Raw genomic sequence first — 19,890 nt, forward strand, 5'->3', positions numbered from 1 at the left:
AAGGCAAACTCCTTAATACTTGTGTTTTCCAGTTTTTATGATGGATCCTCAGAGGAAATAAAGAGCAGCTCCCATGGTGCAGTATTCATGGTCATCAAAAATGAATTTATTAAAAAACAAATAGCCAAAAAATAAAAAATAAAAATTCAAAAAACAAAAAATAACAATCGTATTTAAAAATACCAAATTAAAAATAGCAAAAACATAGATAAAAATATATTAGGTGAGCAGTCTGGGAGAACGCACACAACAGCCCAATAACAGACAGTTATGTCACTATGCACCAGTGTAATGCTCCAAGCTCGTAAGGTGCATAAGGGATGTGTGCGTTACCCAGTACTGACCTTTACAGCGCAAAAACCTCTCGTGCACGGCTACTAGATCTGTGTACAGGCAGTTTGCGTTCCACAGTAGCCGTAACCCAGAAGTAACGTAGCATGCGTGGCGTAGTATAAGGAACAGTCCCGAATGAAGCCACCATCTTTCCCAACAACCTCATGCAAAGCCGAATCAAAAGGATTCTTCTTTGCTTTTACCACCTGAATCAGTTCCTTTATGGCGCTGATCCTTCTCTAGGTTGAGAATCCAACCTAGGTATCCCAGGTTGTTGACTGTGATGACCACACCTTGGTCTAAGCAGGCTGCGGACTGGTCTATCAAGAGCAGATCGTCTAGGTAAGCTATAATCGTAATACATTGGGCCCTAAATCTGACTAGAGGGGCCAGAACCTTTGTAAATACTCAACATGCAGTAGCTAAACTGAAAATGAAGATTTTCTACCTGAAAAAGTAAATCTATTTCTAGTAAGTGGGGAAATAGGCCCATGGAGGTATGCACCCTTGATGTTGATTGACGTCAAAAGTTCTCCTCCTTGTAGGATGGAGACAACTGATTGGATTGACTCCATGCGAAAAAGAGTGGATATTCAGGAACTGGTTTAGATTCTTGAAATCCAGAATGGGTTTGACATCTCCATTTGGTTGTGCCGTGAAAAAAGGTTTGAATAAAACCCCAACCTCTGCTCTTTCACGGGGATCACCCTGACCACATTCTGCCAAAAGATGGTCCAATGCTAGCAAGAGAGACTTCTTTTTCTCTGGATCCTTAGGAACGTTTGACCTGAGAAAACAAGGAGACGGGAACTCTTGAAACTCCAGTTTGTACCCTAGAGTTATTGAAGAAGCCACCCATCTGTCTCGACACTCTTTCTGCCAGACCCTTGAGAACTGCAGAAGTCTTCACCCCAACTCGAGCGAGCGGGGCGCCCCCCTCATAAGGAGGCTTTAATATTTTGTTTTGTAGGTTTCCTCCCCCCAAGACTACCTTTGTCCCTGGGGTTGACCCTGAGGATTATCTCTTAAACTTGACAGGGGAAGCCGTCATGACTGCCTGGAGGCTGCTGCCCCTGCCCCTGACGCCCAGTGGCAGGAGGGCGCCAGGAGGCAGGAGGACGCAGGACGCTCGGTGGCAGGAGGGCGCCCGGAGGACGCAGGACGCTCGGTGGCAGGAGGGCGCCCGGAGGCAGGAGGACGCAGGACGCTCGGTGGCAGGAGGGCGCCCGGTGGCAGGACGACGCAGGACGCTCGGTGGCAGGAGGGCGCCCGGAGGCAGGAGGACGCAGGACGCTCGGTGGCAGGAGGGAGCCCGGAGGCAGGAGGACGCAGGACGCTCGGTGGCAGGAGGGCGCCCGGTGGCAGGACGACGCAGGACGCTCGGTGGCAGGAGGGCGCCCGGTGGCAGGAGGACGCAGGACGCTCGGTGGCAGGAGGGCGCCCGGAGGCAGGAGGACACTCGGAGGCAGGAGGACACTCAGTGACAGCATGCTGGGAGCTTGCAGACCACCATGGACAGCAAGGTGACACCAGCTAGAGTGTTGTGCACCCCCCCTTATATGAATTACTGCCGGGGGGGGGGCACACATTATACAGAACATAACACAACGGGGGGCCCTCGCCTCTCCATAGACAGGAGAACGCTTTCCTGAACCATAAAGAGCCTTGTGACTCCTGTCAGCTCCCATTCCTGTAGCGCTCCCTCTATATTTACCTCACACAGCTCTACTTCTGGGACTCCCTCACATTCCTCAGTTCTAGTTTAGCGCCCTCCTGACGTCACTTCCGGGAGCTGTCTTCCGTCGCCAAGGCAACGATGCTTTTAGCGACACAGCCTCTGTTCCTCTCTTTATCGCCCTCTTTTCTTTTCGGATATCCGCCGCTGAGATGTCCCGGGCGGGGATTTACCGGAACAGCTCGCTGTACGGAGAGCCGGTCCGCGAAAAAATAAAATAAAAACAATATCGATGAGCTCCGGGCTCCATTCATCAGGTCTGAGGTTCCGCCCCCCGGAAGTAGCGAGTGTGTGTGTCACACGTGGGCTCTGCTGGGAAGCCGGAGGAAGAGATCGGGGATGTCAGTAGACGGCATGGCGGAGGGTGTCCCCGGAGGACAGCTCATCCAGGAGGGGGACTATGTGGTGCTGAAGAAGCAGGACGTGTACAAGGCGGTGCAGGTGCAGAGGAGGAAGTGAGTGTCTCTGGATGGCCGATCACCTCATTCATACGTTTCTATTATATCAACGTGGGGCTGAGGAAAAAGCTTTTTTTTCCCTCCTATTACATACAGTAAGGTGGGGTTTATAACCCCTGACAGGTTTATTTTGCCATTTGTGTCCCATAGGGGAGATTTCCCTCGACTTCCTGCACCATAGGCACAACAGGAAGTGAACTAGTGTCCCCATTGGAAGATTTCTATTCTGGTGACAACACAAATATTTGGCTTTTAGTGATAACTGTAAACAGGACACACAGAGAGAATGAGTCTACCTAAGGGGGGGGGCACAGACCGCAATAAAAACTGACAGGGGTTCTAATTAGGGTTACCACCTCATCCCTTTAAAACTGAACACATATTAAGTGGTGTTGCCAGCAAAAATAAAAAAATAGCTTAAAATTCATAAAAAAAAAAAAAAAAATTGGGGAAAAAAAACGTTTTACTCACCTCTAAATGCCTGTTGCTAGGGGGGTCCCTCGTAGTCTGCATTCTTCAATGCCCGGGCTGGTGACATCACCTCCCCTCGGGACCTGTCACATGGCCCAGATGACTGCGGCGTATCACGGCTCCGCTTGTGCATGCGCAGTGGGTGCCCGGTTGTGAAGCCACAGCTTGGTGCCCACAGTAAGAATGCCGGCGCCACGAGGGGGGGCTTCGTTCCCCGCATCGCTGGTTCCCTGGACAGGTATGTGTCCGATTATTAAGTTTGTAGCTGCTGACTTTTACATATTATTATTATTTTTTTTTTTTTTTAGGGGGCACCCCACTTTAAAGGGTTTACCTTAAACTGGGGTTCCACACAAAAATGGAACTAATGCTTTTTGCGAACTTTAATCGTCAAGAATCGTTATCGCGATCTTGACTAAAGTGTTTCACAATTCTTTCTATGCAAAGAATTCTCTCTGCTCTTCTGAAGCCACAGCCCTCAAAAGAAAGGAAGAGAAAAACTGGGCAGTCTGCCAAGAATCACAACATTCTTTATCAGTTGAACTTAAAGTGGAGGGCCACCCTGAAAAAAAAAATACATTAAATACAATTAAAAATCAGAAAAAAAAAATGATTTTTTTTTTTTTACTTACCAGAAATGCCTGTTGCTAGGCACATCATCCTAATCTGCCTCTTCCTCCTCCGCGGAGATCTTCTTCTTTCTTCTCTCCTCCGTGTGGCGTCTTCTGGGTAATGGGTCGCGCTGTGTTCTGGGAACTGTGTGTCCCAGAACACAGCGCACCCCATTCACAAAGCGCTGCGCGACTCGCGCATGCGCAGTAGGAAACGGGCAGTGAAACCTGTTTCCCTTAGCCAAAATGGCGGCGCCGAGGGACGGGTCGGCCTCGGGCGGCCGACATCATGGGCGCCCTGGACAGGTAAGTGTGCTTATTAAGTCAGCAGCTACAGTGTTTGCAGCTGCTGACTTAATTATTTTTTTTTTTTTTTAAACCGGCCCTCCTCTTTAATTATAAACATTATAACAGTTTGTCAATGGAACAGACTTTGTGTGTAAGTGAAAAATGTTTAACCGCTTAAACACTGAACCTTTTTCTGACATCTGTTGGTTTCAAGATAAAATCATTTTAATATTTTTTTTGCTAGAAAATTACTGTATATATATATATATGTGTGTGTATGTATTATTGTATGTATATATTTTTTAGTAGACACCCTAGAGAATAAAATAGTGGTTGCAATATTTTATGTCACACTGTATTTGCGCAGCGGTCTTTCAAATGCAATTCTTTTTGGAAAAAATTACTTTAATGAATAAAAAACAAAAAATAACCAGTAAAGTTAGCTTTTTTTTTTTTTTTTTGTACAATGTGAAAGATTTTACGTTGTGAGAATAGTGAGAGAATCGTAATATTTTTTTTTTTTTTTTTTTTTTTTTTTTTTTTTTTCCTTAGCAAAAAAATTGTGATTCTCATTTTGGCCATAATTGTGCAGCTCTAGTAATCTGCCTTGTTTAATTAGAGAGACTGCCATCCTGCCTGTGTAACGAATGATTAGCAGTTTCACGGCGGTCAAGTCCACCACCCCCGTCTGCTGGGCTCCCGCTGTGTGCGTGATTACAGCAGGAGCAGGTCGTCATTGCCGGCGGCACGCCAGACCCAGAAGTGTCAGATCATCAACTACATATGTGATCTGGCACAGAGTGACTGCCCTGCCGCATTATATGTGCATTGGGCTGTCCGCAAGTGGGTAAGGGCAGATGATACATATAGCATTTACTTTCTGGAATCTATCTGCCCTTAACTCAGACATGCAGGTATTCTGTCAGATTACCAAACCTGTCAGATCAGTTAACAGCATGGAAGTGACAGTCTGTGTCAACGGACTTGCCAAAAATACATGCTGCTCATGCGTTCCACCTCTAGCAGGTTTGCTAATCTGACAACACCTGCAGTCAGAAAGCGGCAGCAGACATCTTGTTACACCCACACAAATCTTGAATTTTCCAACTCGTTATAACAATAAAGTGAGTGCATATACTTATATACAGTATTTTGAAACCCGTGAGACTGTTTTGATGTTTAATTTTGAAAGCCTGCAGCACATTGGTGCCTTATGACTGTAAGTTTAGCGATAAGCAGTGCGGGGTGTACCATGATGTCCGTCACCACCTTCTGATTGCAGGCTTTCAAATGTAAACATCCAAAACGGTCTTACAGGTTTCAAAATGCTGCGTATAAGCATGTGCAGTGCCTTGAAAAAGTATTCATACCCCTTGACATTTTCCACATTTTCTCATGTTGCAACCAAATACATAATTGTGCTTTATTGGGATTTTATGTGATAGACCAACACAAAGTGGCACATAATTGTGAAGTGGAAGGAAAATGATAAATGGTTTTCTATTTTTTTTACAAATATGTGAAAAGTGTGGGGGGCATTTGTATGGTGCCCCCCTGAGTCAATACTTTTTAGAACCGCCTTTCACTGTAATTACAGCTGCAAGTCTTTTTGGAGATGTCTATACCAGCTTTGCACATCTATAGAGGGACATTTTTGTCCATTCTTCTTTGCAAAATATCTCAAGTTCTGTCAGATTGGATGGAGAGTGTCTGAACAGCAATTTTCAAGTCTCGCCACAGATTTTCAATTAGATTTAGGTCTGGACTGTGACTGGGTCATTCTAACACATGAATATGCTTTGATGTAAACCATTCCATTGTAGCTCTGGCTGTATGTTTCGGGTCGTTGTCCTGCTGGAAGGTGAACCTCCGTCCCAGTCTCAAGTCTTTTGCAGACTCTAATGCCGCATACACACAACCGTATTTTCCAGCAGACTAGGTCCGACGGTCTTCCCGACGTACTTTCGGCAGAGTTCCAACGGACTTGGCCACACATGACCGGACTAAGTCCGTTCATTTTGAATGTGATGACGTAAACAGGACTAAACAAGGAAGTTCAATAGCCAGTAGCAAATAGCTTCCCTTGCGTTGTATTTGGTCCGTCGGACCAGCACACAGATGAATGGTTTTCCCAATTTTAGTCTGGAATTGAGTCCGTCGGAAATATTTGAAACATGTTCTATTTCTAGGTCCATAGTTTTTCGAAAAAAATAAATAAAATACAATCGGACTAGCCCACACACAATCGAATTGTCCGACGGACTAATCCCTTCAAACCTAGTCTGCCCGGAAAGTCCAGTCGTGTGTACAGAGCATAACAGGTTTTCTTCTAAGATCGCCCTGTATTTGGCTCCATCCATCTTCCCATCAACTCTGACCAGCTTCCCAGTCTAAGAAAAGCATCCTCCAACATGATGCTGACACCACCATGTTTCACAGTGGGAATGGTGTGTTCAGGGTGATGTGCAGTGTTAGTTTTCCGCGTTTTTGCTTTTAGGCCAAAAAGTTCAATTTTGGTCTCAACCAGAGCCTCTTCTTCTACATGTTTGGTGTGTCTCCCAGGTGGCTTCTCGCAATCTGCAAACAGGACTACTTCTGGCTTTCTTTCACCAATGGCTTTCTTCATGCTCCTCTTCCATAAAGGGCAGATTTGTGGAGAGCACGACTGATAGTTGTCCTGTGGACAGATTCTCCCACCTGAGCTGTGGATCTCTGCAGCTCCTCCAGAGTTACCATGAGCCTCTTGACTGCTTCTCTGATGAATGCTCTCCTTGCCCGGCCTGTCAGTTTAGGTGGACGGCCATGTCTTGGTAGGTTTGCAGTTGTGCCATACTTTTCAGATGATGGATTGAACAGAGCTCCGTGAGATGTTCAAAGCTTGGGATATTTTTTTTAGGGATGCACCGAAATTTCGGCCGCTGAAACATATCAGGCGAAAATGCCCTTTTCGGCAATTTGCCGAAAGAGAAAAATGGCTCATAATGGAGCCGAAAATGGGGCGTGGGTGCCGCCCATCATGGGGGTGTCCTATAGTGCAGGAGAGCCACCTCCACCGCCTGTTTGATCACAGCGCAGGGAACATCACAGCTTTCATTTCAAAAGCTGTGTGTTCCCGGCTGCGCGCCGTCACACACAGCCCCTCCCCCTTGTCCGGGCGCTTTGATAGACAGATCACCCGCAGGATTGGACGGATGATCTGTCTATCAAAGTGCTCGGACAAGGGGGAGGGGCCGTGTGTGACGCCGTGGCCGGGAACACACAGCTATTGAAATGAAAGCTGTGATGTTCCCGGCGCTGTGATCAAACAGGCGGTAGAGGCGGCTCTCTTCCCTTCACAGGCTGGCTGCAATGGGGCACTCTGGCTGCAATGGGGGACACCTCCTGTACCACGTCCTCTGTCTCTGACCATCTCCTGTACCACGTCCTCAGTCTCTGACCATCTCCTGTATAAAAATATTTTTCGTATCAGTGCTGTATCGGTTTTCGGCCTAGTGTATTTTTCATTTTCAGTATCGGTTTCGGCACCAAAAAACCCATTCGGTGCACCCCTAATTTTTTTTATAACCTAACCCTGCTTTAAACTTCTCCACAACTTTATCCCTGACCTGTCTGGTGTGTTCCTTGGCCTTCATGATGCTTTTTGGTCACTAAGGTTCTCTAACAAACCTCAAGGCTTCACAGAGCAGCTGTATTTATACTGAGATTAAACTACACAAAGGAGGACTCTATTTACTAATTAGGTGACTTCTGAAGGCAATTGGTTCCACTAGATTTTAGTTAGGGAGTATCGGAGTAAAGGGGGCTGAATACAAATGCCCCCACATTTTTCACATATTTATTTGTAAACAATTTTGAAAACTATTTATCATTTTCCTTCCACTTCACAATTATGTGCCACTTTGTTTTGGTCTATCACATGAGATCCCAATTTTTATTTTTCACATTTTGGTTGTAACATGCCAAAAAGTGGAAAATTTCAGGGGGTATGAATACTTTTTCAAGGCACTGTATGCTCACTTTATTGCTTTAATGAGTCTGATATTCAAGACTTGGCTGGGTGTAACAAGATGTCCGCTGCCGCCTTCTGACTGCAGTTGTTCTGTCAGATTAGTAAACCTGCTAGCGGTGGAACCAGGGTGGATGGTGATACGGCAGTGACACAAGGTGAGGGACGTGGCGACAGCAGGTGAGTGGATACCCGCTAACAGGCGCTGCCATGATGGATCTGAAATGACAGGTGCTCATTAAGACTTCATGTACACGGGACATTTTTACAACCCCTCCTGAACGATTTAACTTCACAGATAGTAACCCACGTTTAAAACGTCCTTTTTGTCATGTTTACATGCCGCGTCTTAGCCATGTTTGCATTTAGAAGCCTTTTTTTTTATTTGTTTTTATTTTTTTATTTTTTTTCCAACATGGGAAAAAACTAAAAACGCCTGTAACTTGCGTTTCGTTTAGCCACATTTAGAAGCGTTTGGCACTTGAAAAACCTCTAAACTTAGCATCTGAACTTGTTTTTTTTGCTTTCCAAAAAATGCCTCTAAACTCAACTGCCTTAAAAACGACATTAAAGTGGTTGTAAACCCTTACAACACACTTTGACCTACAGGTAAGCCTAGATTAAGGCTTACCTGTAGGTCCAAGAAATATTTGGCGAAAAAGACAGGCACCGCTGTCTATGGCGCATGCGCCGTAGACAGCGGCGCGCAGGCGCACTGAGCGCTGCAACGTCAACGGCGAATATGCCGCATGTGGCGGCTCCCATGCGCATGCGCGGGAGTGGCGGCTTCGCCGAATGACAGCGGCGGAGCAGCGAGACCCACCGAGAAGATGGATGCGCCGGACTACAGGGGACAGCGGTGACATCGCTTGCTCCTGTGTCAGGTAAGTGACACATAATGGACTACTATGCGATGCATAGTAGTCCATTATGCTTTACCTTTGCAGGGAATGAAAGAGGAAGTAAACTCATCAGGGTTTACTTCCTCTTTAAACAAAGCTGTGTATATGAACACATAAGATAACATTGGAGTTCAGGGGCAGCTGGAAAAAAAAAGCGCCCAACTGCCTCTGAACGTCTGTTTACCAGCAGCAGTGTACATGAGGCCTTAACCTCCCTGGCGGTATGATTATTTCAGATTTTAGGTGCTGAAAGTGGTACAATTATTTTGCATGGAAATTTGGCGTTTTATATTGTAGGCCTGTAATTCTTAGAAATAATTCACTTAAATCTGTCCAAATCAGAGTCTAATAGACATCCTGGGTATGATAAAATTTGAAATATGAAATCATAAATTATATCTATAGAGATGTATAGATATGTGTGTGTGTGTGTGTGTGTGTGTATATAGATGTATAATAAAATAAATAATTATAACAAATAATATAATAATAATAATAATAATAAAAATTATTCAATAATTAAATCAAAAACACTGAAATATGCTGAGTTGCAGAATTGTCGCTGTCAATATTTTTAGTGTTTGATGACGAATTTCCCCACAAACAACAAATTTTTTGGTTGCTATGGACAATCTCCAGTTTCCTGGCATAAAGAACAGTATTTATAATACAAAACTGTTTGCAGGGCACTGGACAAACCACTAGGGACAAAGGGGATGTGTAATTATTTGATACAGTACTGTAATTTGTAAGATTACACTATACTGTATCTATACTGTGTATTTTACTTTTTGAATTTGGTGGCGAACTCCGTCCCCGTGCGTCGCAATGCTCGCAGGGAACGGAGCTCGGCGCTGTGACAGATTGAGCAGAGGACGGCTCACAGATCACAGCGGGTGGGACATCGCTGGATCCAGGGGACAAGGTAAGTAAACCCCTCCATGGATCCAGCGATGCGGTCCCAAGTCTGGCTCTGGAATACCGCTTATGGTATTTAAATCTTACCCCGAGCCAGACTCGGGAATACCGCCAGGGAGGTTAATGTAAGGACTTACCGAAAACAAAAGAGAAGACACCTAGAGGAAAAGTGGAGAACGCTGCACACTCCTGAATACAAATTGTACAGAAAAAGAAAAGATTTCCCAGATGGGGCTTTTTGGCAGTGGAATAGCAAAGTCAAATGCCTTTATCATGGTTGTATATAAAGAAATTGATTTATTAAAAAAAAAAATGTTCAATACAGTGTGTACAGTATATCATCTGGTTCAGAATACATATTACATATTCCACAATCCAATAAAACAAACATGTATAATTACACATTGTTATAATATATAGTAGTTGAGCTCAGACGCGTTTCGACCAGCATATGGTCTCTTCAGGGGGACAGGTGGATCTGGAAGAATTTACATGAATTCAGAGTTAAAAAACATGTCAATGTAGATAACATTGGGTGAGCCAATGATGGTATATTTACCGCTCAAAAGTGGAATGGGTATTCCTATCACCCAAAATTCTAAGCCGCTTAGGGAATCCGAGAGGTCTCTGATGTTCGCCTCCGTCCACCCAGGAAGGAAGAAAGCCCAACCCGGAGGGACTTCCAAGGAGCCACGCTGTTCACGCCCCTGGAGGGACGGAGGAACCTGCGCCTGCAACCAATACCCAATAGCAATCATTTAGTAATTATGTAAAGTTAGATAAATAAACTCATAGCAGTTTCACCAGAGTATCATTATATTATAAGTAATTCTAAGTATATAAATAAAAGGACTGATGATAGGGAAAGGGGTTATTAAGTAATAACTTGGCACGGTATCGTATATGTCCCATAAGCATAGTAATTAGATCAATATTAAAGGATAGTGTCCTTAAATGAAAAATGCATATGGATGTAAAATAATATTGAGATAAAAATCATGACAGTGATGGTGCATGGTGACGTGTGGGTTGATTAGCACAATCAACAAGTGCTATGGATGAAAATAAAACAAAAACAAAACGTTGCATGCTGTGAATGGAAACTAAAAATAAATGAATGGGTGATAAATACTAGAACACAAGTGTAAGGACTTATTCTTGCTGGTAGTTAGAATCTTTTTAATATTTGCAAACAAAATAAAGGTTTCCCATTTAGAATAATAAGCTGTCAGGTTAATAAAACAGCGATATCAGAACCGATCCAATCATACAGTTTGTAGTGTACATAGATTTGCAAAACTAATTGGGATAAAGGAATATTCCTGAACTTTTGTTTATCTCATGGTTACTGTGTGAATGCATCAATGGCAGTGCATGTTATCTCAGCTTACAGAGCTTGGATTCAATGAATGAGTTTACCAAAAATGTAATTATTGCAGAATATACAGCCTCATGCTACATAACTGAGCTCCATTTCATGCTGAATAAACTAAATTATTAATCTATCTTAAATAGAAGACGATCCTTAGATTGATTTTTTTTTTTTTTTTTTTTTTACGCCAAAAGCATTTTATGAATTTTGATTTATCAAAAAAATATACACACACGTACATATAAAAAATAAATAAATATATATATATAATAACTTTTTTTTTTTTTTTTTTCTCTATCTATATCTATCCTCCTTTTTTTTTTTTTTTTTTTTTCTCCACCCTGGGTAGACCGTATGCACGATATGTATTTTTTGGTAAGTCGGCTGATGGAACGTCGCTTCCGTTTAGCTGATCTGACAGAACACAGGTAGGAGGGTGAGCTTAGCTGAGAGAGACCCCCTCCTGAAGACTCCTTGGATGTATGACATCATTTCCCTAGAAATGAAACCAGGAAGTAAATGAAGAAATGTAAAGAAAATAGTTTTTAAAGCAAGTAAATAGAAGTGTACCTTCCTATCTATTTACTAATTCTATCAGCATAATTTTTTGAAAAATAGTTAAATGTTTAAAAGGCCAGCAGACTGCCATTTTCCTGTTGTAAACTAAAATAATGGCAGAAGAAAAACTGAGAATTTCTCCTGTGAGGATGAGTTGCTCCACAGCGTCTGCAGCTTCAGAGGTCAGTTAGGGCTCCTTGTAAAGCTTTTTTTTTTTTTTTTTTTTTTTTTTTACTGCTTTTAAACTTTACTGTTTTTAAAAAATATATAATATACTTTCCTATTGATTTACGAGAGAGAGAGAGAGAATCCGCTTTATTGATGTATAAATGATTAGAAAACTTTGCTTTTTTTTTTTTTTTTTTCCTCCTCCATGTTTGGCACAGACTGGTCGGTTTCCAGGTGGGCATATTAGTGGCTAATTGAGTAAACTTCTAGAGAAGCCGGGCACTGCGCTGATGTTCATCTCGCTAAGTCTATTTCTGCAGAGCTGTCGCCTGAAGGCAAAAACCTATTTTAAATGGATGATGTCTTTGCTGAATCTGCCTCGAGAGCTGCATTTACTGTGAGCCTCCTCCACGTGACATCTGCTTGATAACGACCTACGTCTCCATTTATTAAGATAAAAACCGATCCGTGCCACGTTCCAGTTCTAGCGCCTGAAGGAAAGGCTGTGATTTTTCAGCCTTGTTCTATTAAAGGGGATCTGGAACATGGCAGAATCCATCTGTGACAATCCGGAGTTGTCATTCTCTGTCTCCTGGGATGCTTATTGGTCCTGGAGAAAAGAAAAAAGGTTAAAAAGGAACTGCAGTCTGCTCACATAATTTGTAATAAAAACATCTTTGCCATTTTGAAGCTTCCCTCCAACCACTTTGCATATTATTTTATATATACTGTGATTCTGTACTTGTCAAATATACTGCAGAAATCCCCCCCCCCCCGTCTGGCGGCATCAATTTTAACTGTGGGCATCTGAAGCTGCTGCCTGTTCACTTCCTGGATTTACACAGACACACAGAGGTGCACCTCCAGCTCTGCAGCTCTCATTGGCCCTCTTATGACTCACCCCTTCCTGGAAAACTTTCACAAGAGTGATTGATAGAGCTGTGCATGATGCCATAAGCCTAGGCTAATGACAAGACACAGGAAGTGAGCTGGCAGAAAAAAAAAATGTTTTACTATCCAAAGTTAAAACGAGAACAAGAGCAGAAGATTTAATAGATGGAAAGTTGAAAAAAATTGCTAAAGGTCCGCTTTAACGTCACTGCCTGGGAAGGTGGATATATGGCTAGTACTTTACCTACAGACTATTTCACCTATTCAAAAGTAGCTAATAAAAAGGCACCATGAAGAAAACACCTACAGCCATTTCATGGGTATGTACTTTACTGGCCAGTGGCCGCATACCTGCAGAATTTTTGATTTTTCGAATACGTTACCCAACCATTTTTCAGGTGTACTACCCTTTTTAAGAGTGTGCAAAATCTCAACACACCCCAGGCTAAAAAAAAAAACATAAAAAAGGTAAATATTCCTCATCAGTGGAAGAACTGAGCCTGGGATGATGCACTCAACCATTCAGATGAACTTAAAAGTCAGCAGGGAGCGTTTACAACCACTTTAAAGAGGAAGTAAACCCTTTCAAACCACTTTGACCTACAGGTAAGCCTAGATTAAGGCTTACCTGTAGGTCCAAGCAATATCTCCTAAACCTATATGGTTTAGGAGATATTTGCCCGAAAATGGGCACCGCTGTCTACGGCGCATGCGCCGTAGACAGCGGCGCACAGGCGCACTAAATGCGGCAAGTCCAAGAATGGATTTGCCTAATTTGTCGACTCCCGTGCGAATGCGCGGGAGTGACGTCATCGCGGCTTCGCCGAATGGCAGCGGCGGAGCTGCGAGACGCGACTCCCGTGCGCATGCGCGGGAGTGACGTCATCGCGGCTTCGCCGCTGTGATTCGTCGGAGCTGCGAGACGCCACCAGCAAGATGGATGCGGCGGACTACAGGGGACAGCGGCGACTTCGCTGGCTCCTGTGTCAGGTAAGTGACACATAATGAGCTACTATGCGATGCATAGTAGTCCATTATGCTTTACCTTTGCAGGGAAAAAAAGAGGAAGTAAACCCATCAGGGTTTACTTCCTCTTTAACTATTGGTAAACCTAGAATAAGGCTTACCTATAGGTAGTGATAATATCTCCTAAACATGCGCCGATTAGGAGATATTTCACTTGAATTGCGCCAATGATGTAATCAGCGCATGCGCTGTGAAGAAACAGACCTCAGTGGCGCTTCTTCCCCAGTGTGTGCCGTTACTGTCACTCCCATGCATGTGCACAGGAGCCGTTGTCACTTGACTCCAGCCAGTCCTAGAGTCCGCAGCCCCCAGAACGAAGAGGGATGAAGATGGACGCAGCCTGCACAGGGGACAGCGATGGATTCGTTTGCAGGTAAGTGTCACATAACGGGCTACCATTTGGACTAGAGCTGTCCCGATACCACTTTTTTTAAGACCGAGTACAAGTACTGATACTTTTTTTTTTTTTTTTTCCAAGTACTCGCCGATACCGATTACCAATACTTTTTTTTTTTTTATGTTATGTGACAGTTTTCAAAGCGCAATACAGATTAGGTGGCGCTGATATGCAGCACTGATGAACACTGATAGAATTAGGTGGCACTGATAGATGGCAGTCACTGACAGATGGTACTGATGGTGGTTACTGACAGGTGGCTGGCACTGATAGGCAGTACTTATGGGCATTGAGCACTGATGGGTAGCATTTATGGGTACTGTCATGCCATGAGGAAAGGCTGCTGTGACGCCCATCTCAGTACTCCTTGCACTCGGCCGCATTAAAAGCGGTAGCGGCCATCTTGTTACACCCAGCCTGAACTATATAGGCTGGGTGTAATAAGATGTCTGCTGCTGGCTTACTGCAGCCTAGTGCAGGGTGTACCAAGATGGGTGTCGGGATGTCCAACCACTGATGTCAACACGGAGCGTCACTTCTGTTCTGCCCACTGACTTCCGGTTGCACCGAGTTGCTTAATCCTCTCTCCCAGGTAACGGATCAGGCATCGGAGCATTTGTGCGAGTACAAGTACTCGTGCAAAAGCTCAGTATCGGGACAAGCCTAATTTGGACCTTACCTGGTGATCCATGGTGTGCTGGCAAATATCCTTATTGTACTATTCCTTCCCGCTGCCACCAATGGGGGGGAGGGGGCGCTATCACTCCTGCTACCACCAATGAGGTGGGATGCTCCTGCTGCCACCAATAGGGGAGGCACTATCACTCCCTCTGCCACCATTGAGGGGGTGGTATTGACACCCAGCAACGGAACACAATTTCTTCCATGGACACCAACAATGAGGCACTGTTTCTCTGACACCATTGATGGCGCACTCTTGCTTCCACTGACACCATTGATGGGGTACTATTATTCTCCCCTAAAAACAATGATGGGACATTGTTTACTCCCACTGATGCCAAGATGTTTTCTTCTCTCACCGGCCATAGTCTGATATCCCTAAAGTTTGAAAGACCATAAATTGTCCCTTTCTGATCATAAATTTTGGAGACCTGTGGTCTAAGGGAACAAGAAAAGTAGTTTTACTTACCGATCTTCCCCTCCAGGCTGTAAAGCCAGTCCCTGCAGGTTCTCCCCTACACTCCAACAGTTGCAGGTCCTCTGACGTTGTCCAATGCAAGGTCTTTGGTCCTGCATTGGATGTGAGGATGCCAATGAACAGTCCACTGCTGGAGCATAGGGGAGCACCATTTGCTGTGGGAGGGGAGGAACAGGTAACTAAAAGTGCTGTTCACATCCCCTAGACGAGTGATGGGGAACCTTGGCACCCCAGATGTTTTGGAACTACATTTCCCATGATGCTCATGCACTCTACAGTATAGCTGAGCATCATGGGAAATGTAGTTCCAAAACATCTGGGGTGCCAAGGTTCGCCATCACTGCCCTAGACCTAAACCAGCATTTAACCCTTGCAGTGCAGGGCTGGCCCCAACTGCAGGAGACCTCTTACTTTCCCTGGAGTTGGGTTTTAAGTTTTGCATTGGGACATGCCTGATTTTACCCCAAAGTCAAATTTACACATAATGTTTTTATATATATTTTTTTGCAGGAAAATAATATTTGAAAAGCAGTGGATATATTTGGATAACGCTGTCGGCAAACATTATGGCACAACGTTTGAGGTAACTGGAGGTGGAAATCTCCAAACAAAGAGAAGTGAAGCTGCAGCAGCAGGTATAGTTGATGTCTTAAGTTTAAACTCTTGCCACCCCCACGTAACGCACATGTACAACGACGGGGGGGGTCTTGGCGCCCACGTGTCCGTCCGTGGTGGGTGAGGATTTTGTGCTGAGAGCGTGATCACTACACACAGTAAAACTGCCCATAGGGATGCACCGAAATTTCGGCGCCCAAAATATATATTAGCCAAAAATTTATGTTTGCATGAGATTTTGGTAAAACTTTACTGTGCTTATGGGGTGTTTTTCATGGGTCATGCAACTCAAAAACGTAACACGGGTTCGTTATTGATGCGTTTTTCAACTCATTTCAACAAGGAGGTGCGCTTTTGGTTAGGTATTTTTTTAATTGACCAAAAATGCAGCAAGAAAGATTTTTAACACGGTGTGAAAACATACAGTTGTGCTCATAAGTTTACATACCCTGGCAGAATTTATGATTTCTTGGCCCTTTTCAAAGAATATGGATGATAACACAAAAACTTTTCTTTCACTCATGGTTAGTGTTTGGCTGAAGCCATTTATTATCAACTGTGTTTACTCTTTCTATATCGTAATGACAACAGAAACTACCCAAATGACCCTGATCAAAAGTTTACATACCCCAGTTCTTAATACCGTGTATTGCATTTAACATCAATGACAGCTTGAAGTCTTTTGTGGTATTTGTGGATGAGGCTCTTTATCTTCTCGGATGGTAAAGCTGCCCATTCCTCTTGGAAAAAAGCCTCCAGTTCCTGTAAATTCTTGGGCTGCCTTGCATGAACGGCACAATGGAGATCTCCCCAGAGTGGCTCAATGATATTGAGGTCAGGAGACTGAGATGGCCACTCCAGAACCTTCACTTTATTCTGCTGTAGCCAATGACAGGTCGACTTGACCTTGTGTTTTGGTTTATTGTCATGTTGGAATGTCCAAGTACGTCCCATGAGCAGATTCCTGGCTGATGAATGCAAATGTTCCTCCAGTATTTTTTGATAACATACTGCATTCATCTTGCCATAAATTTTGACCAAACTTCCTGTGCCATTGTAGCTCACACATCCCCAAAACATCAGCGATCCACCTCCGTGTTTCACAGTAGGAATGGTGGACCTTTCATCATAGGCCTTGTTGACCCCTATCCAAATGTAGCGTTTATGGTTGTGGCCAAAAAGCTAAATTTTGGTCTCATCACTCCAAATGACTTTGTGCCAGAAGGTTTGGGGCTCTTCTCTGTGCTGTTTGGCGTACTGTAAGCGGGATACTTTATGGCATTTGTGTAGTAATGGCTTTCTTCAAGTGCCTCCTTATTGTGCATCTTGAAACAGCCACACCACATGTTTTCAGAGTCCTGTATTTCACCTGAAGTTATTTGTGGGTTTTTCTTTGCATCCCGAACAATTTTCCTGGCAGTTGTGGCTGAAATTTTAGTTGGTCTACCTGACCGTGGTTTGGTTTCAACAGAACCCCTAATTTTCCACTTCTTGATTAGAGATTGAACACTGCTGATTGACATTCTTAATTCCTTGGATATCTTTTGAATATCCCTTTCCTGTTTTATACAACTACCTTTTCCCACAGATCCTTTGACCGTTCTTTTGCTTTCCCCATGACTCAGAATCCAGAAATGTCAGTGCAGCACTGGATGAAAGATGCAAGAGCCTGTGAGGCATCCAGAAACTCGTGTATGTATGTGTATATGTGTGTATATATATATATATATATATATATATATATATATATATATATATATATATATATATATATATAATATAATTTGCAGAGACACACACCAATTACAAGGAAATAGATCACAGGTGAGGATGGTTTCCTTTCAATAGCCATTCAAACTCCTTTGTGTCAACTTGTGTGCATGTTATCAGGCCAAAATCACCAGGGTATGTAAACTTTTGATCAGGGTCATTTGGGTACTTTATGTTTGATTATGATTTAAAAAGACTAAACACGTTTGATTTATAAAAAGAATGGCTTTAGCCAAACACTAACCATGAGTGAAAAATGTTTGTGTTATTCATATTCTCTGAAAAATGGCCAAGAAATCATCAATTCTGCCAGGGTATGTAAGCTTATGAGCACAACTGTACATAGAATTTAAAGGGATGCATTTTTCTTGAGCTTTTCTTGCGATAAAGGTGCCGATAATGGCTGACAATAAACTACTGTTCTTTTTAAAGTGGTTGTATGGTCAATTTTTTAACTTTTACCTACAGGAAAGCCTATAATAAGGCTTACCTGTAGGTAAAAAAAATATCTCCTAAACCGAGATATTCCCCTCGGTATGCGCCGCTGACTGCAGCGGCGCATGCGCACAAGGGGGTTCTCGCCGTGAAAATCCGGCAGCGCTCGTCCGGCCGGACTGAAATCTCCCGCGCGCAAGCGCGGGAGTGACGATATCGCGGCTCCAGCCACTCACAGCGCCGGAGCCGCGATACCCGGAAGAGACGCCGAGGGAGCATGTCAGCTCCCTCGGCGTGGATCGGGGCCAGATGTCGGGGCCTCGTTCTAAGGTAAGTATTTCATAATGAGCTAGTATGCGGTGCATACTAGCTCATTATGCCTTTTGCTTTGCAGGTTTAAAAAAAAAAAAATTTGTGGGTTTACTACCGCTTTAAATTCATTATATTTATTAAAGTTGAATATAATACGGTACAATTTTATATATTCAAAACTCTATATATTTATTAAAAATTGCCAGTTTCAGTCAAGTGCATCCTGAATTTTCCATAACCATACACAGACAAATTTTGTCTGATTCCGATTAGTAGATGCAGTGTATTTATATTTTTTCTCTATTCAGACGGGGAAAATACAGGGGGAAGTTTTATGGAGTCATCACCGTGATAGGCTATAACAGTGATTGTGTGAATGGGATTCAGTCCTCCCAGCTCCCAATAGTATGCGACTCAGGGTTGTAGATGACGACTTTATCTCAGTGCTGGGAGTATGCAATGGTGCACGCTTCCAACACAAACACAGAAGCACATATATGCAACACCACAGAAGCAAGCACCCCTCCATAATACCACGTATATAGGTGTGACTCCGGCAGGAACAGGTTAAAAGCAGTGGCAGCTGGTAGTAAAAAAAAAAAAATTTTGGGGGCGGCGGTTGATCGCTCGGTCCTCGCACTTAACCCATCTAGGCGGCGGCGGCTTAATCCTGCGTCTCCTTCCTCAGCTTCATGGTGGCACAGCTTCCCCTGCGTCTCCTCCGCTTCACAGCGGTGTGGCTTCCCCTGTGTCTCCTCCTTCCTCAGCTTCACGGTGGCACAGCTTCCCCTGCATCTCCTCCGCTTCACGGCGGTGTGGCTTCCCCTGCGTCTCCTCGCTCCTTGGTATAGCTTCTCCTCTTGGCCAATCGGAAAGACAATAGCGAATATTAATTGCCTATTGTCACGCAACTGGGTGGGAGTACTGTGCCCCGAGCCCACCCTTTTCTGAAGCCAATTAGAGCCTTAGGCCGCGTACACACGGGCGGATTGTCTGCCCAACTTAGTCCGCTGAACCGTGTTTCAGCGGACAATCCGCTCGTGTGTGGGCTTCAGCTGACTTTTTCAGCGGACAGTCTGACGGACTAAGTCTTTCGGAATTTCCGTAATTTTGTCCGTCCAAACTTGGTTTCAGCGGACAGTCCGCTCGTGTGTAGGCAATTTGGACGGACTAAGTATGGCGCATGCTCAGAAAGGATTTACACGGCCGAAGGTTGCATTGCAGTGTATTGGACGTCGTTTTTCTAGTCCCGTCGTACGTGCTGTACACGTCATCGCGCAAGCTTTCAGCGGACTGTCTGTTCATCGTGTGTGGTCAAGTCCGTTCATTCAAATGTTGGACGGACTGTCTGTCGGATTGTCTGACGAACTTAGTTGGGCAGACAATCCGCCCGTGTGTACGCGGCCTTAGGCTTTTTTTTGTGCTTCCAAAAAAAAAAAAATCCCCCATTGGAATCCATGCGTCT

At 44.1% G+C, this 19,890-nt stretch overlaps 2 protein-coding genes across 3 annotated transcripts in view; one reads left to right on the forward strand and one right to left on the reverse strand.

Annotated features, from left to right (window-relative positions):
- Positions 1–2,218, reverse strand: part of MCM8 (minichromosome maintenance 8 homologous recombination repair factor) — a 74,579-nt gene extending 72,361 nt beyond the window's left edge. Inside the window, exon 1 of the mRNA XM_077485499.1 lies at positions 2,048–2,218. The gene's annotated coding sequence lies outside the window, so the exon portion shown is untranslated. The remainder of the gene's footprint in view (positions 1–2,047) is intronic.
- A 101-nt stretch (positions 2,219–2,319) lies between these two features.
- TRMT6 (tRNA methyltransferase 6 non-catalytic subunit) overlaps positions 2,320–19,890 on the forward strand; it is a 77,560-nt gene continuing 59,989 nt past the window's right edge. The window contains exons 1-2 of one of the 2 annotated variants that reach the window (XM_077485501.1): positions 2,320–2,523; positions 15,804–15,928. In XM_077485501.1, coding sequence (XP_077341627.1) covers positions 2,408–2,523; positions 15,804–15,928 — 241 coding nt within the window. In that variant the 5' untranslated portion in view covers positions 2,320–2,407. The remainder of the gene's footprint in view (positions 2,524–15,803; positions 15,929–19,890) is intronic. The other variant, XM_077485502.1, reaches the window with a different exon arrangement.

The sequence above is a fragment of the Lithobates pipiens genome, unplaced genomic scaffold (genome assembly GCF_037356315.1).
Source record: "Lithobates pipiens isolate NorthernLeopardFrog02 unplaced genomic scaffold, aLitPip1_a1.2 Scaffold_18, whole genome shotgun sequence".
Classification (NCBI taxonomy): domain Eukaryota; kingdom Metazoa; phylum Chordata; class Amphibia; order Anura; family Ranidae; genus Lithobates; species Lithobates pipiens.